Source organism: Nerophis ophidion, linkage group LG28, assembly GCF_033978795.1.
Source record: "Nerophis ophidion isolate RoL-2023_Sa linkage group LG28, RoL_Noph_v1.0, whole genome shotgun sequence".
Classification (NCBI taxonomy): domain Eukaryota; kingdom Metazoa; phylum Chordata; class Actinopteri; order Syngnathiformes; family Syngnathidae; genus Nerophis; species Nerophis ophidion.
In genome coordinates this window covers 20,083,700-20,105,937 of record NC_084638.1, presented here as the reverse complement: position 1 = coordinate 20,105,937, position 22,238 = coordinate 20,083,700, and the positions used below count along the sequence as shown (strand labels likewise).

Sequence of the window (22,238 nt, the reverse complement as noted above, 5' to 3'; positions counted from 1 at the left end):
ATTTTATGAAAAATCAACTCAAAAAATGTAAATACAAACATTTAAGCTTATTACTACCACTGCCAGGGTATTTAAGTTATCCTGTTTCTTATGGAAAATAAATATAATCTACATACAAATCTCTGAGCCACAATCATAACATCTAAACAGGCAATTTCTGAGGTAACAGCAGAACATTTTTTTTTATCAGGGATCTTATGTTTAAAAAAACCTATATTATAGGTAGTGGGCTGTTTTAGGGAATTTTTGATCAAATTATCAATATTAATAATGTGTTTATTCTGCGTAGTACACTTAAAATAATTATGTCCATATCTAGGAATTGATATGATGGGAATTTTCCGATTATTTGCTTGGTGCTTTGATAAACTGAACGCATATACATGGTACTATATTGTCATGTTATGAGCCAGGGAAAAAAAGAACTACCCTACCCAGTATGCAACAGGAGTGACGAGCATGCGCGGTAGCCCGGTATAGGTTGTGTCGCCCCAACGGCATCTTGTATGTTGTGATATGCATGCTCTGAAAACAAACGTTAAGAACTCAGCCAACACGCCTCGTCTGCATGATTCATAAATAGACAGACAACACAAATAGTCCGCTGCTTCACAGGCCGCTGGATGTAGCCGGCAAAGTATTCCCATGCTAGCTAGCCGGTCTGGCAAGCACGCGTCATTCAGTCCAAAACGGCCCGATCTATCCACATTCAGAATTGTCTGGCGGTCGTAGGTGATCCTGGAGTGACCACGCTGTAAGCCAGCCGTGAAAGTTGCAGAATTGTCCGGTATTTTTACCAGATGTTCCATCTTTTTACCAAGAGCCACTCGAAGCCGAAGCCCGTCCGGGCGACGCCATCTTGTTAAGAAAAGGCGTTAACAAAATAAATGCATGTAAACAACATACGCAAATGTGCGATAAAATAATTGTCGGCGTTAATAGATTGATGAGTTAACTCATAATTAACGCATTAATTTGCCCACCCCTAATATAAATATATAAATGGGGATTGTGTGGCAAAGTTGGGAGAGTGGCTGTGCTGCCAGCAAATAAATATTATTTCCAGCTGAGTGTAATTATAATGAATAGAACCCCATGTATACTATATGTATATATATATATATATATATATATATATATATATATATATATATATATATATATATATATATGTATATATGTATGTGTATATACATATATATGTATGTGTATATACATATATATGTATGTGTATATACATATGTATGTATATATATATGTGTGTATATATATACATATATATGTATATACATATATATTGTGTGTATATATATGTATTTGTATATATATATATGTATACATGTATGTATATACATGTATAGTGTATATATATAGATATATATGTATGTATATACATATATAGTGTATATATTTATGTATATATATCTATGTATATACATATATATATTGTGTATATATAGATTTGTATATATATATATATGTATATATACATATATATATATATATATATATATATATATATATATATATATATATATATATATATATATATATATATATATATATATATATATATATATATATATATATATTGATGTGTGTTCAATATATATATATATATATTGATGTGTGTTCAGTATCTAATACATTGAAATGTATTATGTTTGCAGATCATACACATGGACATCGGGGGCGGTACCTCTGGATTGGCAGACCGGGGTGGTGGTTCCTCTCTTTAAGAAGGGGGACCGGAGGGTGTGTTCCAACTATTGTGGGATCACACTCCTCAGCCTTCCCGGTAAGGTTTATTCAGGTGTACTGGAGAGGAGGCTACGTCGGATAGTCGAACCTCGGATTCAGGAGGAACAGTGTGGTTTTCGTCCTGGTCGTGGAACTGTGGACCAGCTCTATACTCTCGGCAGGGTTCTTGAGGGTGCATGGGAGTTTGCCCAACCAGTCTACATGTGCTTTGTGGACTTGGAGAAGGCATTCGACCGTGTCCCTCGGGAAGTCCTGTGGGGAGTGCTCAGAGAGTATGGGGTATCGGACTGTCTTATTGTGGCGGTCCGTTCCCTGTACGATCAGTGCCAGAGCTTGGTCCGCATTGCCGGCAGTAAGTCGAACACATTTCCAGTGAGGGTTGGACTCCGCCAAGGCTGTCCTTTGTCACCGATTCTGTTCATAACTTTTATGGACAGAATTTCTAGGCGCAGTCAAGGCGTTGAGGGGTTCCGGTTTGGTAACCGCAGGATTAGGTCTCTGCTTTTTGCAGATGATGTGGTCCTGATGGCTTCATCTGACCGGGGTCTTCAGCTCTCGCTGGATCGGTTCGCAGCCGAGTGTGAAGCGACCGGAATGAGAATCAGCACCTCCAAGTCCGAGTCCATGGTTCTCGCCCGGAAAAGGGTGGAGTGCCATCTCCGGGTTGGGGAGGAGACCCTGCCCCAAGTGGAGGAGTTCAAGTACCTAGGAGTCTTGTTCACGAGTGAGGGAAGAGTGGATCGTGAGATCAACAGGCGGATCGGTGCGGCGTCTTCAGTAATGCGGACGTTGTACCGGTCCGTTGTGGTGAAGAAGGAGCTGAGCCGGAAGGCAAAGCTCTCAATTTACCGGTCGATCTACGTTCCCATCCTCACCTATGGTCATGAGCTTTGGGTCATGACCGAAAGGATAAGATCACGGGTACAAGCGGCCGAAATGAGTTTCCTCCGCCGTGTGGCGGGGCTCTCCCTTAGAGATAGGGTGAGAAGCTCTGCCATCCGGGAGGAACTCAAAGTAAAGCCGCTGCTCCTTCACATCGAGAGGAGCCAGATGAGGTGGTTCGGGCATCTGGTCAGGATGCCACCCGAACGCCTCCCTAGGGAGGTGTTTAGGGCACGTCCAACCGGTAGGAGGCCACGGGGAAGACCCAGGACACGTTGGGAAGACTATGTCTCCCGGCTGGCCTGGGAACGCCTCGGGATCCCCCGGGAAGAGCTAGACGAAGTGGCTGGGGAGAGGGAAGTCTGGGTAACCCGGCTTAGGCTGTTGCCCCCGCGACCCGACCTCGGATAAGCGGAAGATGATGGATGGATGGATGGATGGACACATGTTTATTGTTCAGGAGAAGACTTGAAAGAAGTGTTGAGGTTAATAGAGGTTGAGTTGATTTTAAAAAAATTATTTCGATATTTATAAATTATCATTAAATGATAAGATAACAAAATTTCTGGTGTTTGGTGTTGCAAGGACAAATTGTGAAGCAAAATTAAAATTAAATCAAGTGGAAATTGATAGAGTATATGAAACAAAATTATTGGGAAGAATAATTGTTAATAAATTATGTTAAATATATATACCGTATTTTTCGGATTAAAAATCACATTTTTTTTTTCATAGTTTGGCCAGGGGTTCGACTTATACTCTGGAGGGCCTTATGTGTGAAATTATTAACACAATACTGTATAATATCAAAAAATATTATTTTTCTCATTCTTGTAAGAGACTAGATCAGGGGTCACCAACCTTTTTGAAACCAAGAGCTACTTCTTGGGTACTGATTAATGTGAAGGGCTACCAGTTTGATACACACTTAAATAAATTGCCAGAAATAGCCAATTTGCTCAATTTACCTTTAATATATATATATATATATATATATATATATATATATATATATATATATATATTAAAAAAAGGGTATTTCTGTCTGTCATTTTTTTTACTTTTACGAAATGGTTTTTGTAGGGAATAAATAATGAAAAAAACACTTATTTGAACGGTTTAAAAGAGGAGAAAACAGGAAAAACAATGAAAATTTAATTTGTAAACATAGGTTATCTTTAATTTTCACTCTTTAAAATTCCAAATCAAACCGAAAAAAGAAGAGAAAAACAAGCTAGTTCTAATTTTTTGAAAGAATTAAAAAAACTATTTGTGGAACATCATTAGAAATTTTTCCTGATTAACAATAATTTTAGAATTTTGATGACATGTTTTAAATAGGTTAAAATCCAATCAGCACCTTGTTAGAATATAAAACAAATTGGACCAAGCTATATTTCTAACAAAGACAAATCAATATTTCTTCTAGATTTTCCAGAACAAAACATTTTAAAATAAATTCAAAAGACTTTGAAACAATATTTAAATTTGATTCTACAGATTTTCTAGATTTGCCAGAATAAGTTTTTTGAATTTTAATCATAATAAGTCTGAAGAAATATTTCACAAATATTATTTGTTGAAAAAACAGAAGCTAAAATGAAGAATTAAATAAAAAATATTTATTATACTTTACAATAAAAAAAATTGATTTACTTGAACATTGATTTAAATTGTCAGGAAAGAAGAGGAAGGAATTTAAAAGGTAAAAAGGTATATGTGTTTAAAAATCCTAAAATCATTTTTAAGGTTGTATTTTTTTCTCTAAAATTGTCTTTCTCAAAGTTATAAGAAGCAAAGTAAAAAAATAAAAGAATTTATTTAAATAATTCATTTAAAATATTTTCTTGGATTTTCACATTTTATTTGAGTTTTGTCTCTCTTAGAATTAAAAATGTCAAGCAAAGCGAGACCAGCTTGCTAGTAAATAAATACAATTTAAAAAAATAGAGGCAGCTCACTGGTAAGTGCTGTTATTTGAGCTATTTTTAGAACAGGCCAGCGGGCTACTCATCTGGTCCTTACGGCCTACCTGGTGCCCGCGGGCACCGCGTTGGTGACCCCTGCTCTAGATGTACCAATAAAAGAGGAAGCGGCACATTATCTACCTTTGGGGTTGGCAGAGTTGTTTAGAAGCAACATCGAGGAAGAAGATTTCATGGGATTTAGCAATTAGGAGTGACAGATTGTTTGGTAAAGGTATAGCATGTTCTATATGTTATAGTTTTTTAAATGACTCTTACCATAATATGTTACGTTAACACACCAGGCACCTTCTCAGTTGGTTATTCATGTGTCATAAAACGTACACTTATTAAGCCTGTTGTTCACTATTCTTTATTTATTTAAAATTCCCTTTCAAATGTCTATTCTTGGTGTTGGATTTGATCAATAAATTTCCCCCAAAAATGTTACTATACGTTAGTTTTTCTTTCTTCTTTATTATGCATTTTCGTCCGGTGCGACTTTTTCTCTGGAGCGATTTATAATCCGAAAAATACGCTAAAGAGAAACATATCCAAATCCGTTGCTACTCTTTATAAAGTAAAACATGCTGAATAAGACATGTCTGCATATGTTATATTATTCTTTTATTTTTCCATATTTAACATATTGTGTTGAAGTTTGGGGAAATGTTTATAAAACAAATATAGACCCAATAATTCAACTTCAAAAAAGGGTCATTATATTAATACACAAAGCGTGCTAGTATGTACATACCAGTCCATTATTTATAAGTTCTAATGTGTTAAAATTTTCAGAAATTGTGTTTCTAAAAACCTTGGAAATTATGTTTCGAGTAAAGAACTACAGTCTTACAGCTTGTATTCTGAGGTTATTTCAATTAAGAAGAGACAACTATCATTTACGGGGATAATGATTTTTGAAATAGGTAAAGTAAGAAGGAATATAAAATGCAAATGTATTTCAGTTTTAGGAGTTAAATGGTGGAACAAGTTCAGTGATGAGTTGAAGACATGTAGTTCTCTCGCTGGGTCCATGTGTACATTCTCAGTTGCATTACCATTGATATTATACATGTGGGCCAATAGATAGAAACACTGTTAAATGTAGCTTTGATGTGGCAAGCTACTTTTGCAGTGTAGCGTGTAGTGTAGCTTGCTACAATTCTCTGAGGATAGTTTAGCTACATTTAATTCAGAGTAACTTGTAACTTAGCTTACTACATTTTCCAGGTAGCTTGCCCATCACTGTCTATTTGGCCTAGCTCACATGTGAATAGTTTGAATACTGCAAACTTCGATACAGTAACACCTCATTTGTGTTTTATTTTCTGCAGACGTCCAGCAGGTGGCAGCAGAGAGTCATGAAGAGATTCCCTCCAAGCAGCAGGAGTGGAGCTCCAGTGTGGGACAAAAAGAGATACAGGCCCCCTCCCACATTAAAGAGGAAGAGGAGGAACTGTGGGAGCAGCTTCAAAGGTTGGAGGAGGTTAATGATGAAGATGAAGCTCAGTCCTTACAGCTTCATCACAGTCAAAGTGAGGAGAACAGAGGGGCGAAGCTTGCAAGTCAACACATCACAGAAGCTGATGGAGAGCATTGTGAAGATATAAAGTCAGAACCAGACAGCATCTTTGCTCCACTGTCAGACATGGACCACATGATGTCAGACTCTTCTGATCACAGTGACCACATCCAAAAACCTTTGGAGGGTAAAAATTACTCTCAAAGTGATACGAGACTTCACACTAACAACAAACACTTTGACTGCTCTGAATGTGGGAAATCATTTAGACAGAAGGGTCATTTTACAGTACACATGAGAATACATACCGGAGAGAAACCTTTTACTTGCTCTGTTTGTAAGAAGAGTTTCTCAACAAAGGAAAGCATGACCACACATATGAGAACACACACTGGAGAGAAACCTTTTACTTGCTCTGTTTGTAATAAGAGATTCTCCACAAAGCAACAAATGACCAGACACATGAGAACACACACTGGAGAGAAACCTTTTACTTGCTCTGTTTGTAAGAAGAGTTTCTCCATAAAGCAACACATGACCACACACACGAGAACACACACGGGAGAGAAACCTTTTCCTTGCTCTATTTGTAAGAAGAGTTTCTCCAGAAAGATTGTCATGACCAGACACATAAGAACACATACTGGAGAGAAACCTTTTACTTGCTCTGTTTGTAAGAAGAGTTTCTCCAGAAAGCCTGACATGTCCACGCACATGAGAACACATACCGGAGAGAAACCTTTTACTTGCCCAGTTTGTAAGAAGGGTTTCTCCACAAAGCGTAACATGACCACACACATGAGAACACACACTGGAGAGAAACCATTTAGTTGCACTGTGTGTGATAAAACATTCAGAATTAAGTATCAGGTCAGTAAACACAAGTGTGTAACAGTCATGGAAGCTGCAGTGATTTAAAAACAAACAGTGATTGTGTTAAAATTACTTTAAGAACACAGCATGATAAATATGAATGTATTTTTGATGTTGTATGTAGTGCTTCTCATCTTCTAGTGTTATATGTTGTCCTGTGGATACTTATTAAGTTGTGTGCATATATTGAAAATTATATTTATGAAGTGTGAATTGAATTATATTTATATAGAACTTTTCTCGAGTGACTCAAAGCGCTTTATATAGTGAAACCCAATATTTAAGTTACATTTAAACCAGTGTGGGTGGCACTGGGAGCAGGTGGGTAAAGTGTCTTGCCCAAGGACACAACGGCAGTGACTAGGATGGCAGAAGCTGGAATCGAACCTGCAACCCTCGAGTTATTATGTAGTTATTAATATATTCTATTTTCTCATTTTTTTTCTTCACATATTTTTTCAGTTGCATTTTATTGATGTTATTATCCAATTAAAAGTAAAAATGAATGCAGTTGTGGACTCTGGCATATGCAGCATTGTTACATCATGGATGTTAACTACTGCAAAACATCAACAAAGAAGAAAAAGGCTGAAGTTAGCAACACATCACTCAACTTTAGAGCGTAGTGGAGTTGGTTGTTTTTATTGCTGCTTTTGTACAAACCCAGTTTCCATATGAGTTGGGAAATTGTGTTAGATGTAAATATAAACGGAATATAATGATTTGCAAATCCTTTTCAACCCATATTCAGTTGAATGCACTACAAAGACAAGATATTTGATGTTCAAACTCATAAACTTTTTTTTTTTTTTGTATTTAATAATTTAGAATTTCATGGCTGCAACACGTGCCAAAGTATTTGGGAAAGGGCATGTTCACCACTGTGTTCCATCACCTTTTCTCTTAAAAACACTCAATAAATGTTTGGGAACTGAGGAAACTAATTGTTGAAGCTTTGAAAGTGGAATTCTTTCCCATCCTTGTTTTATGTAGAGCTTCAGTCATTCAGCAGTCCGGGATCTCCTCTGTCGTATTTTACGCTTCATAATGTGCCACACATTTTCCATGGGAGACAGGTCTGGACTGCAGGCGGGCCAGGAAAGTACCCGCCCTCTTTCACTACGAAACCACACAGTTTTACTACGTGGCTTGGCATTGTCTTGCTGAAATAAGCAGGGGCGTTCATGATAACGTTGCTTGGATGACAACATGTTGCTCCAAAACCTGTATGGACCATTCAGCATTAATAGTGCCTTCACAGATGTATAAGTTACCCATGCCTTGGGCACTAGGATGGTTATTTTCCTCTTTGTTCCGCAGGACACCACGTCCACAGTTTCAAAATATAATTTGAAATGTGGACTCGTCAGACCACGGAACACTTTTCCACTTTGCATCAGTCCATCTTAGATGAGCTCGGGTTCAGCGAAGCCAGCGGCGTTCCTTGGTGTTGTTGATAAATGGGTTTTGCTTTGCATAGCAGATGTATGGGAGCCTGTAAAGGACTGTATTTTTACCATAGGGGGATGACTCGAATTATTCACTATTTAGGCAAAGATGTAACTTTAGAGAGTGAGATGAGACTGCTTGTACAGTTTAACAATTTACTATACACCACATAAACATACAATAACCAGACATTAATTACACTCACACGCTACCTCACCAATAAAACCACCAAAACCAATCACACAACACACACACAGTCCAACCTGAGCCCATTGGCTGGGCCAGAAGATTGTCCGTTGCAGTCCTGCTGAATTGGTGGTGCACTTAAGGGTGGGGTGGGTTAGTTGAAACTGCTGGATACAAAGGAGGTGTTGGATAGGGGGGACACCTGGAGCGAGAGGAGAACCAGCCTCGTCCTGGGTCACCTCTCTGTCGACTAGTCCGTGAGCGCGTGCAATTAACACGCCAACGGCACGCTGTCCACGTCCCTCGCAGCAATTTAGCAACAATAGCACACAACTAAACTCTCTATACTGTCCCACACTCGCTCTCCTAATTATACAGTCACAGGGGAGAGGGTCTATATAACAAACATAAGTCAAACGTGACTAAACCTGCCGTTCGTTAAGTCTCGGTGCAGCACACAAAAACAAGTGCGAGCTGCGGTTAGCTTACTATCGGTTAGCATACATTTCACGTACACTGGCAACGTCAAGCGCCCAAACGTCCTAAACTTCAACTAGTGCCACTGATACACTGTCACTTATAACACTCTGAAATAATAATCTAGTGTGGTTATTTCTCCGATCTGCAATCGTGGTGGACTATCTTCTGTGTAGCACTACTGACGCTGTGTTGCTGCGTTAGTGCCGGAGCTATTTTAACACTTTTTTCTACCAGCCGGCGGAAATGGAACTGCCCGTAACCGTAGCAACCGTAACCATAGCAACCGAAGCCATAGCAACGGTTAAACAACTTGAAGATACACATTTCACCTTCCCATACGACACGTACTAAATACAAAGAAATAATCATAATAATAATAATCCCATAACAGAAATGATCTCCTAACTGTAGAACTTAAAGGAACTCTTACATTAATGTGCTAACCTTCAGAACAGCCGCCCCCTGATTTATGTGAAGGAAATCAGATATATAAATGAAGGTTTGATATATAAGCAAGTCAGGGGGGTTGAGGGGGAGTTGAGCCACTGGTCGATGGTAGGTTCTCTGGCCAGTGTCCACTATCGCTGAGCAAACACTTCCATCCTTCCCCTTGGTGACTGTCTTCACTCTGCCCAGAAGCCAATGCGCTCTGGGTAGCGCTGGATCCACTATCATGACTGGAGTGCCCACCTCCAAGTTGCTGCGCTCTCTGTGCCACTTGCGACGGCCTTGCATGCTGGGAAGATACTCTGAGGTGTACTTCTTCCAAAACTGGTCAGCTATGGCCTGACTGTACTTCCAGGTATGATCACTGACGTCATCCGTGGAAGCATAGGCAGCGAGTGGAAGCGTGGTGTCCATGAGGAGAGAGTTGGGCGTGATGGGATGGACTTGAAGGGGGGCTAGTTGCTTCTTAAGCTCCTCGGTTGTTTCCCTGTCCCAGTCCATGTCTTTGTCACGGCCCTTGTGTCGGTCTCTGCTGCGGCTACGGCTCCTACGGCGACCATGGCTCCCTCGGCGACTACGGCTCTTGCTGTGGGAATGCCGGTGACGAGAGTGGGACCTTATTTTCTCTGCCTTGTCCTTGCTCTTCTCCTTTGGAAGGACCATGGCTATCTGATCTTCCTTGGAGAATATATGATGCTTTCCATTCTTGAACGGAGTAACGTCCAGTTGCCATAATTTATTGACGTTGTCTAGGAGGACCCCATCATCATGCTCAGCTCCGAGGAAGTGTATTTGGGTCTGGTTAGGCCTAGCACTCTTCAGGTTGATAGGGCCTTGGAGAGTCCAACCAAGTGGGGTGTCCAGGGCGACGAGACAGCCACATGGGCCTGGGAGGATGCACCTTGGGAGGGTCAGCCTTGCTTGATTGGACCCGAGTAGGATGGTCGGTAGGAGTGTGGGAAAACATCGATTCGAATAAGAATCGCGATCTCACGTTGTGCGATTCAGAATCGATTCTCATTTTTTAAAAAACGATTTTTTTTTAATCAATCCAACAGACCAATACACAGCAATACCATAACAATGCAATCCAACTCCAAAACCAAACCTGACCCAGCAACACCCAGAACTGCAATAAATAGAGCAATTGAAAGGAGACACAAACACGACACAGAACAAACCAAAAGTAGTGAAACAAAAATGAATATTATCAACAACAGTATCAATATTTGTTATAATTTCAGCATAGCAGTGATTAAAAATCCTTCATTGACATTATCATTAAACATTCATATAAAAAAAAGAACAATAGTGTCACAGTGGCTTACACTTGCATCGCGTCTCATAAGCTTGACAACACACGGTGTCCAATGTTTTCACAAAGATAAAATAAGTCGTATTTTTGGTTCGTTTAATAGTTAAAACAAATTTACATTATTGCAATCAGTTGATAAAACATTGTGCTTTATAATTACAAAAGCTTTTAAAAAAAAAATCTACTACTCTGCTAGCATGTCAGCAGACTGGGGTAGATCCTGCTGAAATCCTATGTATTGAATGAATACAGAATTGTTTAGAATCGGAAAATTATCGTTTTTAAATCGAGAATCGCGTTGAATCGAAAAAATCGATATATAATCGAATCGCGACCCCAAGAATCAATATTGAATCGAATCGTGGGACACCCAAAGATTCGCAGCCCTCATGGTCGGTACCACTTTCTCTTCTTGATCAAGACTCAACTCTGACAGATGGGGGTACTTTGCCTTGAGCGCCTTCATTGGGTAGCCATGGTTCGAAAGGTTCACGTCAGTCGGGGTGAACACATCACGCAGGAGGTGCACTTCTCCTGGTCGCCCCTTTGCCATGATCTCCAGTGACACTATCTCACCCGCGACCTGGGTGGGCTTGGGTCGGATGGTGAGGATGTTCATTTGATGAGGATGACCCCTTGAGCCCAAGAGCGGTGGCTGCCTTCTTCATCAGGATGGTGCACTCTGCACCGTCATCAATGATCGCGTAGGTCGACATCTCCCTCCCGTCATGGCGTAAGATGACCGGCACTATCCTACGTAGTAGGTACAACCCTCCAATCTCCGGCTCGTCGCTCCTGGTGTTGAGATCGTGGAGGACCGTGAGGTGTATCCTGCCGCATTCCTTAACACGACACGGCCTCTTCAGGGTGCATTGCTTGGCCATGTGCTCATGGGCGCACCTCCAACACCGCTTGTTGTCCTTAATCCACTGTTCCCTCTTTTCAGTGTTCTTCTTCCCAAACTCTGGACAGTGTTCAAGCCAGTGGGACCCTGTGCAACACGGGCAAGGTGGTTGCAACTTCTTATCACTTTGCTTTGGGTCTGCCCCGCTCACCGTGGGGGGTGTCCCTCTTTTCATTAGTGTCAGCCTCTGAGATTGTCATCATCACCCGGACTGACCCTTTCTTCCTCTTGGTGGCCCGATCAGACCGTTCGTATCCGCTGTACTTTGGCTCAGCTTTTGTTGGGAGACGGATATGCTTCACCTCGCTTCTGAGAAAGTCAGATAGCTCCTCTAAACTGGCTGCTGGCTGATCGGGATGGAGCTGGTCGTGGTCCCGCCAGAACCTCTCCTCTCGGTGTCTGGGTAGCTTCCTTATGAAGCGCTCCATGGTGGAACCTGTGTTTAGTTCCCTGGCTCCAGTCGGTCCCTGCAGCTTCAGCATCGTGACCAGTGAGTGGATGCGAAAGGTGTAGTCATCCAGGGCTACGTCGGTTCTGATCTTGGTTAACTCCCCAGGGGCTTCAACTTCGTCGAGAATGTGGTCCCATGGACATCCCCAGCGGCGATCTAGCTCGCTGATGCAGTCGGTGTAGGGGGTGAGGGACTTGGCCTGGGAGAAGCAAAGTCTCTTAGCTTTTGGCAGCTTGCAATGAAGATGGAGCGTGAGCCACTTTTGCTGCTCACTGTGGTACGCCTGCGGTTCTCCTAGCAGGTACTCCAGGCTCAGCTGCATCTCCCTGTTGTTCTCCCTGCTGTCTTGGGCAAAGAAGGGAACAATGGAGCCAGGCGGGTGGAGAGGAAGCGGGTCATATGGTCCCGCATTACAACGAGCTGATTGCGATGGTGAGGAGGGGCGAGGGGCGTGTGGATACTGCACCCTACGATCCAGAAGGGAGTCCAAGCGTTCGCCAGGCTCCATTTCCTCCTCGTGTGCGCTCTGGGTTTCTGGGTCCATAGATATTGTATAAATGGTAAATAAAAAGAGAATACAACGATTTTGCAAATCCTTTTCAACTTATATTCAATTGAATAGACTGCAAAGACAAGATATTTAATGTTCACACTGAGAAACTTTATTTTTTGCAAATATTAGCTCATTTGGAATTTGCTGCCTCTTCTTTGCACTCTTCACAGGGACACCAGTCACTGGGGGCCACTACGGTCCGTCAAGATGCTCTCCCTCCTGACTGATGCTGTATTCTTCCCCCTCCTCTTTAATGTAGAAGGGCTGTGACACCTCCTCTTCCTCTTTAATATGAGGAGACCGTGGCTCCTCCTTTTCTTCTTTAAAGTAGGGGGACTGATGCTCCTACTCTTCCTCTCTAATGCCGGGGTACCATGGCTTCGGAGGAAGATGTTCTGCATGGACACAAGAAGACAAACACACCAACCAAAAAAAAGTAAGCACAGGCGGAGGTAGCATCATGCTACCTTTTATTTGGATGGTAGGATAGAAACAAATACAGGAAAATAAAGGGTGTTCAAATGTGGTGATATCCTTCACACACCGATGTCCCTTTTTGATGCAGTGATTTTTTACAGATTCTCTGAGCTTTTTGATGTTATTACAGACCATAAATGGTGAAAAACAAACTTCCCGCATGATGATGCAAGTTTTTGGTGTATAAATATACATGTTTCATATTAGGAAAAAAAAATGTTCAGATAGCAGAGGACCGCTTGTATGAATATCTTGTTAAACAATTATATCTAATTTTCAAGTATTTTTTATTGCGAACCAAAAATATATTGTAGATGGTTAGGAATATTTTGTGAAAGAATAACTTTCTTTAGCATGGAAGAGCTTTTATTGAGACACATCATTATGAAGGCCACTTGAAATGGAGTGGCGGGGCAAATGTGGCCTCGGGGCATTGAGTTTGACACCTGTGTTGTGTACTGTGTTGTACTGTAGGGACAACATGGATCCTTTTCTACAAAAACTGTACAATATAAAAAAATAAAATAATACAACTTATAAAATGCAGTCTTCTTGTTTAGCCCTTCCTCTCCACAAAGGTGTGCGATTCTCAAAAGTACATAAAAAAAAAAAGCTGCTAGTTTAGCTACTTAACTAAACTATAGACAGTACCGCCTGAGGGATCGAAGGTCCCGGGCATTCAATGCTGGTTTTATCCACTGACATTTTTTGACACTGAAATTTTCCACACAGATTCTTTAAACACTGAATTATTTGTACACAAACTATTTTTTGCACTGAAATTATTTTTTGTAATGAAATTTTATACACTGAGTTTTTAAACACTGAATTTTTATACACTGAATTTTAAACCACTGATTTTTTTTTACAGTATTTTTTTATACACTGAATTTTTAAACACTGAATTATTTTCACACTGAATTTTTGTACACTGAATTTTTTTACAAATATTTATTATCCATTTAATTATTATCACATTGCATTTTTTTGTACTGCCTTTTTTTACACAGAATTTTTATCCACTGACTTTTTTTTGCTAAATGTTTCTACATTGATGTACTTATTTTTTTACGCTTAATTTTTCTACACTGAATTATTTAGACAGAGTTTTTAAACAATTAATTATTTTAACACTGAATTTTTATCCACTGAATTTTTTTAACACTTAATTTTTATCCACTGAAATTTTTTTAGAGTGATTTTTTTTCACACTGAATTTTTATCTACTGAATTTTTGTTTCACTGAATTTGTATGTACTGAGTTCTTACACAAAATATTTCTACACTGAATTTTTTAGACAGACGTTTTAAACACTGAATTATATGTACACTCAATTTGTATGCACTGAATGTTACTACATTCTAATTCTACTCTTTTTTCCAAGATGGCGCTGCTGTAGTGGCTGCTGTAGGCAGGAGCTCTGTGCTCTTGTGTCATCCTTTTGTGTTTCCCTCTTGTTTTCATGTCTTATTATATTTTTTTGCCTTTTGGTCCGGGACCCTTTGGGACTGTGTGACAAGGGGTGCCACTTTCGTGACCTCTGTGGTGCTTTTTTTGTGGACTTCTGGATCTGCCTCCCGGGAGTCTTTTGGCCATGGAGACCAGCTGCTGGGTGTCTGCTACACCAGAGTCTGTTTGGAGGGACTGGAGGAGATGCGGATGAGGGGACAGGACTGCAGAGTTTGGAGGGACTAGAGGAGATACGGATGAGGGGACAGGACTGCAGAGTTTGGAGGGACTGGAGGAGATGCGGATGAGGGGACAGGACTGCAGAGTTTGGAGGGACTGGAGGAGATGCGGATGAGGGGACAGGACTGCAGAGTTTGGAGGGACTGGAGGAGATACGGATGAGGGGACAGGACTGTAGAGTTTGGAGGGACTGGAGGAGATGCGGATGAGGGGACAGGACTGCAGAGTTTGGAGGGACTGGAGGAGATGCGGATGAGGGGACAGGACTGCAGAGTTTGGAGGGACTGGAGGAGATGTGGATGAGGGGACAAGGCTGCGGAGCTAGCACTGAGCGCTGGGACGGAGAGGCTTCGTGGTGTCTTGACTGGGTGAGCAGGTGTCGGACACCTCAGTCACCTTGGACGTATCCTCGCTCATCCATGCAGACTGGACACAGGCCGAAAATGGAGTCGGCTTCCTTGGTTGCTTTGTTGGGTCTGCTCCTGTCTCTGGCCATGCTCCCTCCTCCCCAGTGGACGATGGCGTGGAACACCACAGAGGCCACCACAGTGGATATGTTTATTTTACTTTCTATTCATAGCTGTATGTAGAAGTGTCTGGTTGTATCTGCTGCTTTAATGTCTTTAATGTCCTCTGTGTTCTTTGATGGTTGATGTTTCCCTCGTACAAACATGGAAGAGGGATGTGTACCATAGCTATGAGTTGTTGTTTTTTCCCTTGGCCTCAGTCTGCACCTCCTCTCCAGGGCCCAGGCTAAGACCGATTTTTTAATTTTATTTTAATCTTCTATTTTTTTACCTGTATCTCATCTTTTTTATAAGGGGCGCTGGAAGCCGTCAGTGATCCTGTTCTGTCTCCCTGTAATGTTTGTCTAAACTTGAATGGGATTGTGCTGAAAATTTTAATTATCCTGAAGGAACTCTCCTGACGGAATAAATAAAGTACTATCTAATCTATCTATCTAATCTAATCTACATTGAAATTTTTTAGACAGAATTTTTAAACACTTAATTATTTTTACACTAAAATTGTATGCACTCAATTGTTATAGTGTATTTTTGTCCACTGACATTTTTCAACACTGACATTTTCTCCAAACTTTTTAAACACTGAATTTAAATGATTTTTTATATACTGAATTTTAAATCACAGAAATTTTTTACACTGAATTTGTTTAGACATATTTTTTTTATACATTTAATTATTTTTACATTGAATTTTTAGTTTAGTTTACTAAATTACAATTTTAAATTTCCCGCTGAGTTTCTTGTTGAAAACGTCGCGGAATGATGACATAATTACACAGTAACTTGGACATCTGTGTTGCTGACCCTTTTGCAATTTGTTCAATTAATAATGGAAACTATCAAGATAATGCTGTTGGTGGAAAGCGGTGGATTGCAGCTGCCTTGATCACCGAAACACAGCCAGTGTTTCTTTGTTTGTTGTGAAGTTTTAACACAGAGCGGTCAAGCGAACATGTTTCTCTACGTCAACCAGCAAGTTTTTGGATGGGAAAATTGTGATATTAAGTTGGCTCTTACCGGAGACTTCAGTGGATTATGGGACCTCCTGTAGCTGTCAAAAAGGCAGCTGTGATCTTGGCTCCTCGGCTTCTCTCGGAGACACTGGCGTTCACCGCAGCCATCCGACTTTGAGGTATGACTTTAGAATCTCACAAAAATACTATTAACACAATAAGCAGATAAGAGATTTTCCAGAATTATCCTAGTAAATGTGTCTAATTACATCTGAAACGCTTCCACTGCCGCCGCACGGAGCAGTCGCTTTTTTTTGTGCTTCACTCTAACTTTCCTCATCCACGAATCTTTCATCCTCGCTCAAATTAATGAGGTGATCGTCGGTTTCTCTGTAAGAATAGCTCTTGCTGCTTGAGGCTATGATTACATACATTGTGAGGATGTGAGGAGCCCTACAACCCGTGACGTCACGCGCACATCGTCTGCTACTTCAAGTAAAGGCAAAGCCTTTTTATTAGCGACCAAAAGTTGCAAACTTTATCGTCGATGTTCTCTACTAAATCCTTTCAGCAAAAATATGGCAATATCGCGAAATGATCAAGTATGACACATAGAATGGACCTACTATCCCCGTTTAAATAAGAAAATCTCATTTCAATAGGCCTTTAAATGCTTCTACTGAGTAAGCATCTGTAACTGTTACTGAGAGGGCATTCCAGAGTAAAAAATGCTCTATAGCCCGCAGACTTTTTTGGGGCTCTGGAAATCACTAATAAGCTGGATGTTTGCCATTGAAACAATTCAAAAGTAACTCAAAGTTAATGAAACTTTCAGGACATGTCAGAAATGGGATAAGGAACAAGTGATTAGACTTTGCTGTTGGTCCCGATCGTCATTTGAGTTCTGCCTGGGAGACGCGGAGCGCTTTTCGACTTTACTACCGCCGTTCTCACCAGCACACACGTGTCCGTCAAGTTGGTACTCATCAAATAATATTTCATCACACACGCTGCAAATCAACACGTTTCCCCCAGGTGTGTCCTCGTTGGTGTTTCTTCAAAGAGTTTCTCATTTTATAACAGGAATGCGGTCTTAATCTGCTGTGTTTTTTGGCGTGCACTTCCAAAAGATCCTTCCTCGTAAAGGAGGAGTTGCAGATTGAGCAACGGAAAGGTTTCTCCCCGGTGTGCGTTTTCATGTGTCGATTCAGGGTGGCGTTTCGAACAAAACCTTTCCCGCACACAGCGCAGGTAACAGGTTTCGCTCCGGGTGTGTTCTCATGTGTATTCTCAGACTTTCTTTCCGCGTGAACGCCACGCCACACACTGAACAGGAAAAACGTTTCTCTTGCGCGTGGATTCTCGCGTGTTTTATCAGGTCCGCTTGTACGCTGAACACTTGACTACACGCCGAGCACGGGAAGGAATTCTCTCCAATGTGATTTTTCATGCGTCTCTTTAGAGACTTTTTGAGGGCAAACGTTTTGTCACAATGAATACACTTGAAGAGAGTTTTGTCAGGGCCCCACGCCTTGTCGTCTTTACGGTCTTTAACATCGGCGTCGGAAGAGTGCCACGTGGTGTCCTCGCTATCTGATGGTGGAGCTGCGATCTTGTCTGCCTGTGATCCTCCATCAGCTTCTGTTGTCATAAGTTGAGTGGGAGGCTCCGCCTCACTCTTCTCCTCACTTTCCCCTTCAACCTCACCATCTTCACCCTTTACAGGAACACCAGTACCTGGGGACTCCTCCAGTCTTTCAACATCCTCTCCCTCCGGACTGATGCTGTGTTCCATCGCTTCTTCTTTAATGTGGGAGGGCTGTGGCTCCTCTGCGTCTTCTTAAATGTCTCGGGCTGTGGTTCCTCTGCTTCTTCTTTGATGTGTTGGAGCTGTGGTTCCTCTGCTTCCTCTTTAAAGTGTTGGCACAGTGGTACCTCTCCTCCCTCTTTAATGGGTCTGGAACGTAGCACCTTTTCTTCCTAGTGTATGTGGGGGGACTGTGGTTCCTCCTCCGGCTCATGAGGTAGAGGTTGTTCATCGAGGTCTGCGGGACAGGGGAAAACAGACATTCTTTAGAAAAGTCCAGCTTTGCTCGGTCACATGAGACACTGTCCTGCGCCAGCGTAAGATCTTACGATCTCATCAGTTCCCCCTCACAGCAGCCGGGGTACTTCCAGCTGACACATGAAAGACCTTAAGGGGAATGCCTTCCCAGGCCAACGTCCAATCCACTTTATTCATATAAAAACATCCAAAAAGTCATTCCTGCACTCTTTAATGGTCGACGCCCTACGTGAAAGTGTTCCGTTCTTCCTCTGATTAAGTCATACACACACAGGAAATAATGTACCTCATGACAGCCTGCACGCAGTAGTACTACTGATAAGCTCCCCCTGCTGGTGAACTATAATTAGTGATTTTCACATTCATCCTTAGAGACATGTCTGCCCTGAAAAAAAGCCTTAGGGTTGGGGTTTTGGTGATGAAGAAAAGTTACAATCAAATCAAATTACCGTAATTTCAGCACTATAAGGCGCACCGGACTATAAGGGGCACCTTCAATGAATGGCCTAATTTAAAACTGTGTTCATATATAAGGCGCACCGCATTATAAGGCGCATAGAATAGATGCTACGGTAGAAGCGGGGGTTACGTTATGCATCCTTTAGATGGAGCTGCGCTAAAGGGAATGTCCACAAAACAGTCAGATAGTCAGTCAAACTTTATTAATCAATTACAAACCAGCGTTCTGACAACTCTGTTCACTCCCAAAAAGAATAAACAGCTGTTTTACAAACCCTGTTTCCATATGAGTTGGGAAATTGTGTTAGATGTAAATATCAACGGAATTCAATGATTTGTAAATCATTTTCAACCCATATTCAGTTGAATATGCTACAAAGACAAGATATTTGATGTTCAAACTGATAAACTTCGTTTTTTTTGCAAATAATAATTAATTTCATGGCTGCAAAACGTGCCAAAGTAGTTGGGGAAGGGCATGTTCACCACTGTTTTACATCACCTTTTCTTTTAACAACACTCAATAAACGTTTGGTAATTGTTGAAGCTTTGAAAGTGGAATTCTTTCCCATTCTTGTTTTATGTAGAGCTTCAGTCGTTCAACAGTCCGGGGTCTCCGCTGTCGTATTTTACGCTTCATAATGTGCCACACATTTTCCATGGGGGATAGGTCTGGACTGCAGGCGGGCCAGGAAAGTACCCACACTCTTTTTTACGAAGCCACGCTGTTGTAACACTTGTCTTGCTGAAATAAGCAGATCATCCATGATAACGTTGCTTGGATGACAACATATGTTGCTCCAAAACCTGTATGGACCCTTTCAGCATTAATGGTGTCTTCACAGATGTGTAAGTTACCCATGCCTTGGGCCCTAATGCACCCCCATACCATCACAGATGCTGGCTTTTGAACTTTGCGCCTACAACAGTCCGAATGGTTATTTTCCTCTTTGTTCCGGAGTACACCACGTCCACAGTTTCCAAATATAATTTGAAATATGGACTCGTCAGACCACAGACCGCCTTTCCACTTTGCATCAGTCCATCTTAGGTGGGTTTGGGCCCAGCCAAGCTGGCGGCGTCTCAGGATATTGTTGATAAAAAGGTTTGGCTTTGCATAGTAGAGTTTTAACTTGCATTTACAGATGTAGTGACCAACTGTAGTTACCGACAGCGGTTTTATGAATTGTTCTTGAGCCCATGTGGTGATATCCTTTATACACTGATGTTTGTTTTTGATGCAGTACGGCCTGAGGGATCAAAAGTCTGTAATATCATCGCTTACGTGCAGTGATTTCTCCAGATTCTCTGAACCTTTTGATGATTTTACGGACCGTAGATGGCAAAGTCACTAAATTCCTTGCAATAGCTCGTTTGAAATGTTTTTCTAAAAATGTTCGACAATTTGCCTACAAAGTGGTGACCCTCACCCCATCCTTGTTTGTGAATTACTTAGAATTTCATGGAAGTTGCTTTTATACCCAATCATGGCACCCACATGTTCCCAATTAGCCTGTATACCTGTTGGATGTTCCAAATAAGTGTTTGATGAGCATTTCTCAACTTTATCAGTATTTATTGCCAGCTTTCCCAACTTCGTTGTCACATGTTGCTGGCATCAAATTCTAAAGTTAAAGATTATTTGCAAAAAACAAAATGTTTATCAGTTTAAACATCAAATATGTGTATTTGTAGCATATTCAACTGAATATGGGTTGAAAATGATTTGCAAATCATTTTATTCCGTTTATATTAACACAATTTGCCAACTCATATGGAAAGGGGGTTTGTATATACATCTACATATATATACAAACCCCCTTTCCATATGAATTGGCAAATTGTGTTAGATGTAAATATAAACGGAATACAATGATTTGCAAATCCTTTTCAACCCATATTCAATTGAATGCACTACAAAGACAAGATATTTGATGTTCAAACTCAAACTTTATTTTTTTTTTGCAAATAATCATTAACTTAGAAATTCATGCGTGCAACATGTGCCAAAGTAGTTGGGAAAGGACATGTTCACCACTGTGTTACATCACTTGTTCTTTTAACAACACTCAATAAACGTTTGAGAACTGACGAAACTAATTGTTGAAGCTTTGAAAGTGGAATTCTTTCCCATTCTTGTTTTATGTAGAGCTTCAGTCGTTCAACAGTCCGAGGTCTCCGCTGTCGTATTTTACGCTTCATAATGCGGCACACATTTTCGATGGGAGACAGGTCTGGACTGCAGGCGGGTCAGGAAAGTACCCACACTCTTATACTACGAAACCGCTCTGTTGTAACACGAGGGTAGGCATTGTCTTGCTGAAATGAGCAGGGGCGTCCAGGCGCTTAAATGACAACACATGTTGCTCCAAAACCTGTATGGACCATTCAGCATTAATAGTGCCTTCATAGACGTGTAAGTTACCCATACCTTGGGCACTAATGCACCCCCATACCATCACAGATGCTGGCGTTTTAACTTTGCGCCTATAACAATCCAGATGGTTATTTTCCTCTTTGTTTTGGAGGACACTACGCCCACAGTTTCCAAATATATATTGAAATGTGGACTCGTCAGACCACAGAACACTTTTCCACTTTGCATCAGTCTATTTTAGATGAGCTCGGGCCCAGCGAAGCCAGCGGCGTTCCTTGGTGTTTGTAACTCCCTCCACATAGCACTGACACAATGACTTTCTTTGACTGATTTATTGAAGGCTTCCTTTACTTTCAATACACCAGTCAAAGAAATCCATTGCGTCAGTGCTATGTGGAGGGAGTTACAGTGAAAACTTGTTGGCCTGCATGCTTCCTTTAGGAGGAAATTGTGATCTTCTGGCTCTTATAGCCCAAACGCTGAAAGTACTTTTGACACCTTTTAGTCCTTGTTACCATCAGAAACTCTCTTTATCCCTTCTCGTTACATCAAACCGATGTTCACTCATACCCTGAAGTAGCTTCCTTATATCCGTTCACAGACCAATCGAGACACTTCAAAACAAACGCATGCCCACAAAACCAACCAAAAGGCATGAAATTACATTTTTAACCATAGTAACTTATATAAAGCCTTCTCATGAACTTTTATACATTTTGATTTAAATTCCCTTTTATGAACTTAACTTATTCTGTTTTTAGAGAAATAAAACAAATTATAATTATTAGTCGCAACAGTTGCAGTGTTGTTGATGAATGGGTTTTGCTTTGCATAGCAGAGTTTTAACTTGCACTTACAGATGTAGCAACCAACTGTAGTTACTGACAGTGGTTTCATGAA

General features: G+C 40.9%; 1 protein-coding gene across 3 annotated transcripts in view; it reads left to right on the top strand.

The window, feature by feature from the left end:
• LOC133545415 (gastrula zinc finger protein XlCGF52.1-like) overlaps positions 1-7,949 on the top strand; it is a 229,945-nt gene extending 221,996 nt beyond the window's left edge. For 2 of the 3 annotated variants that reach the window (XM_061890988.1, XM_061890989.1), the window contains one exon: positions 5,945-7,949. In XM_061890988.1, the coding sequence (XP_061746972.1) occupies positions 5,945-7,050 (1,106 nt within the window). In that variant the 3' untranslated portion in view covers positions 7,051-7,949. Of the gene's footprint in view, positions 1-1,670; positions 1,799-5,944 lie in introns of all 3 variants that reach the window. The other variant, XR_009804823.1, reaches the window with a different exon arrangement.
• The last annotated feature ends 14,289 nt before the right edge of the window (positions 7,950-22,238 follow it).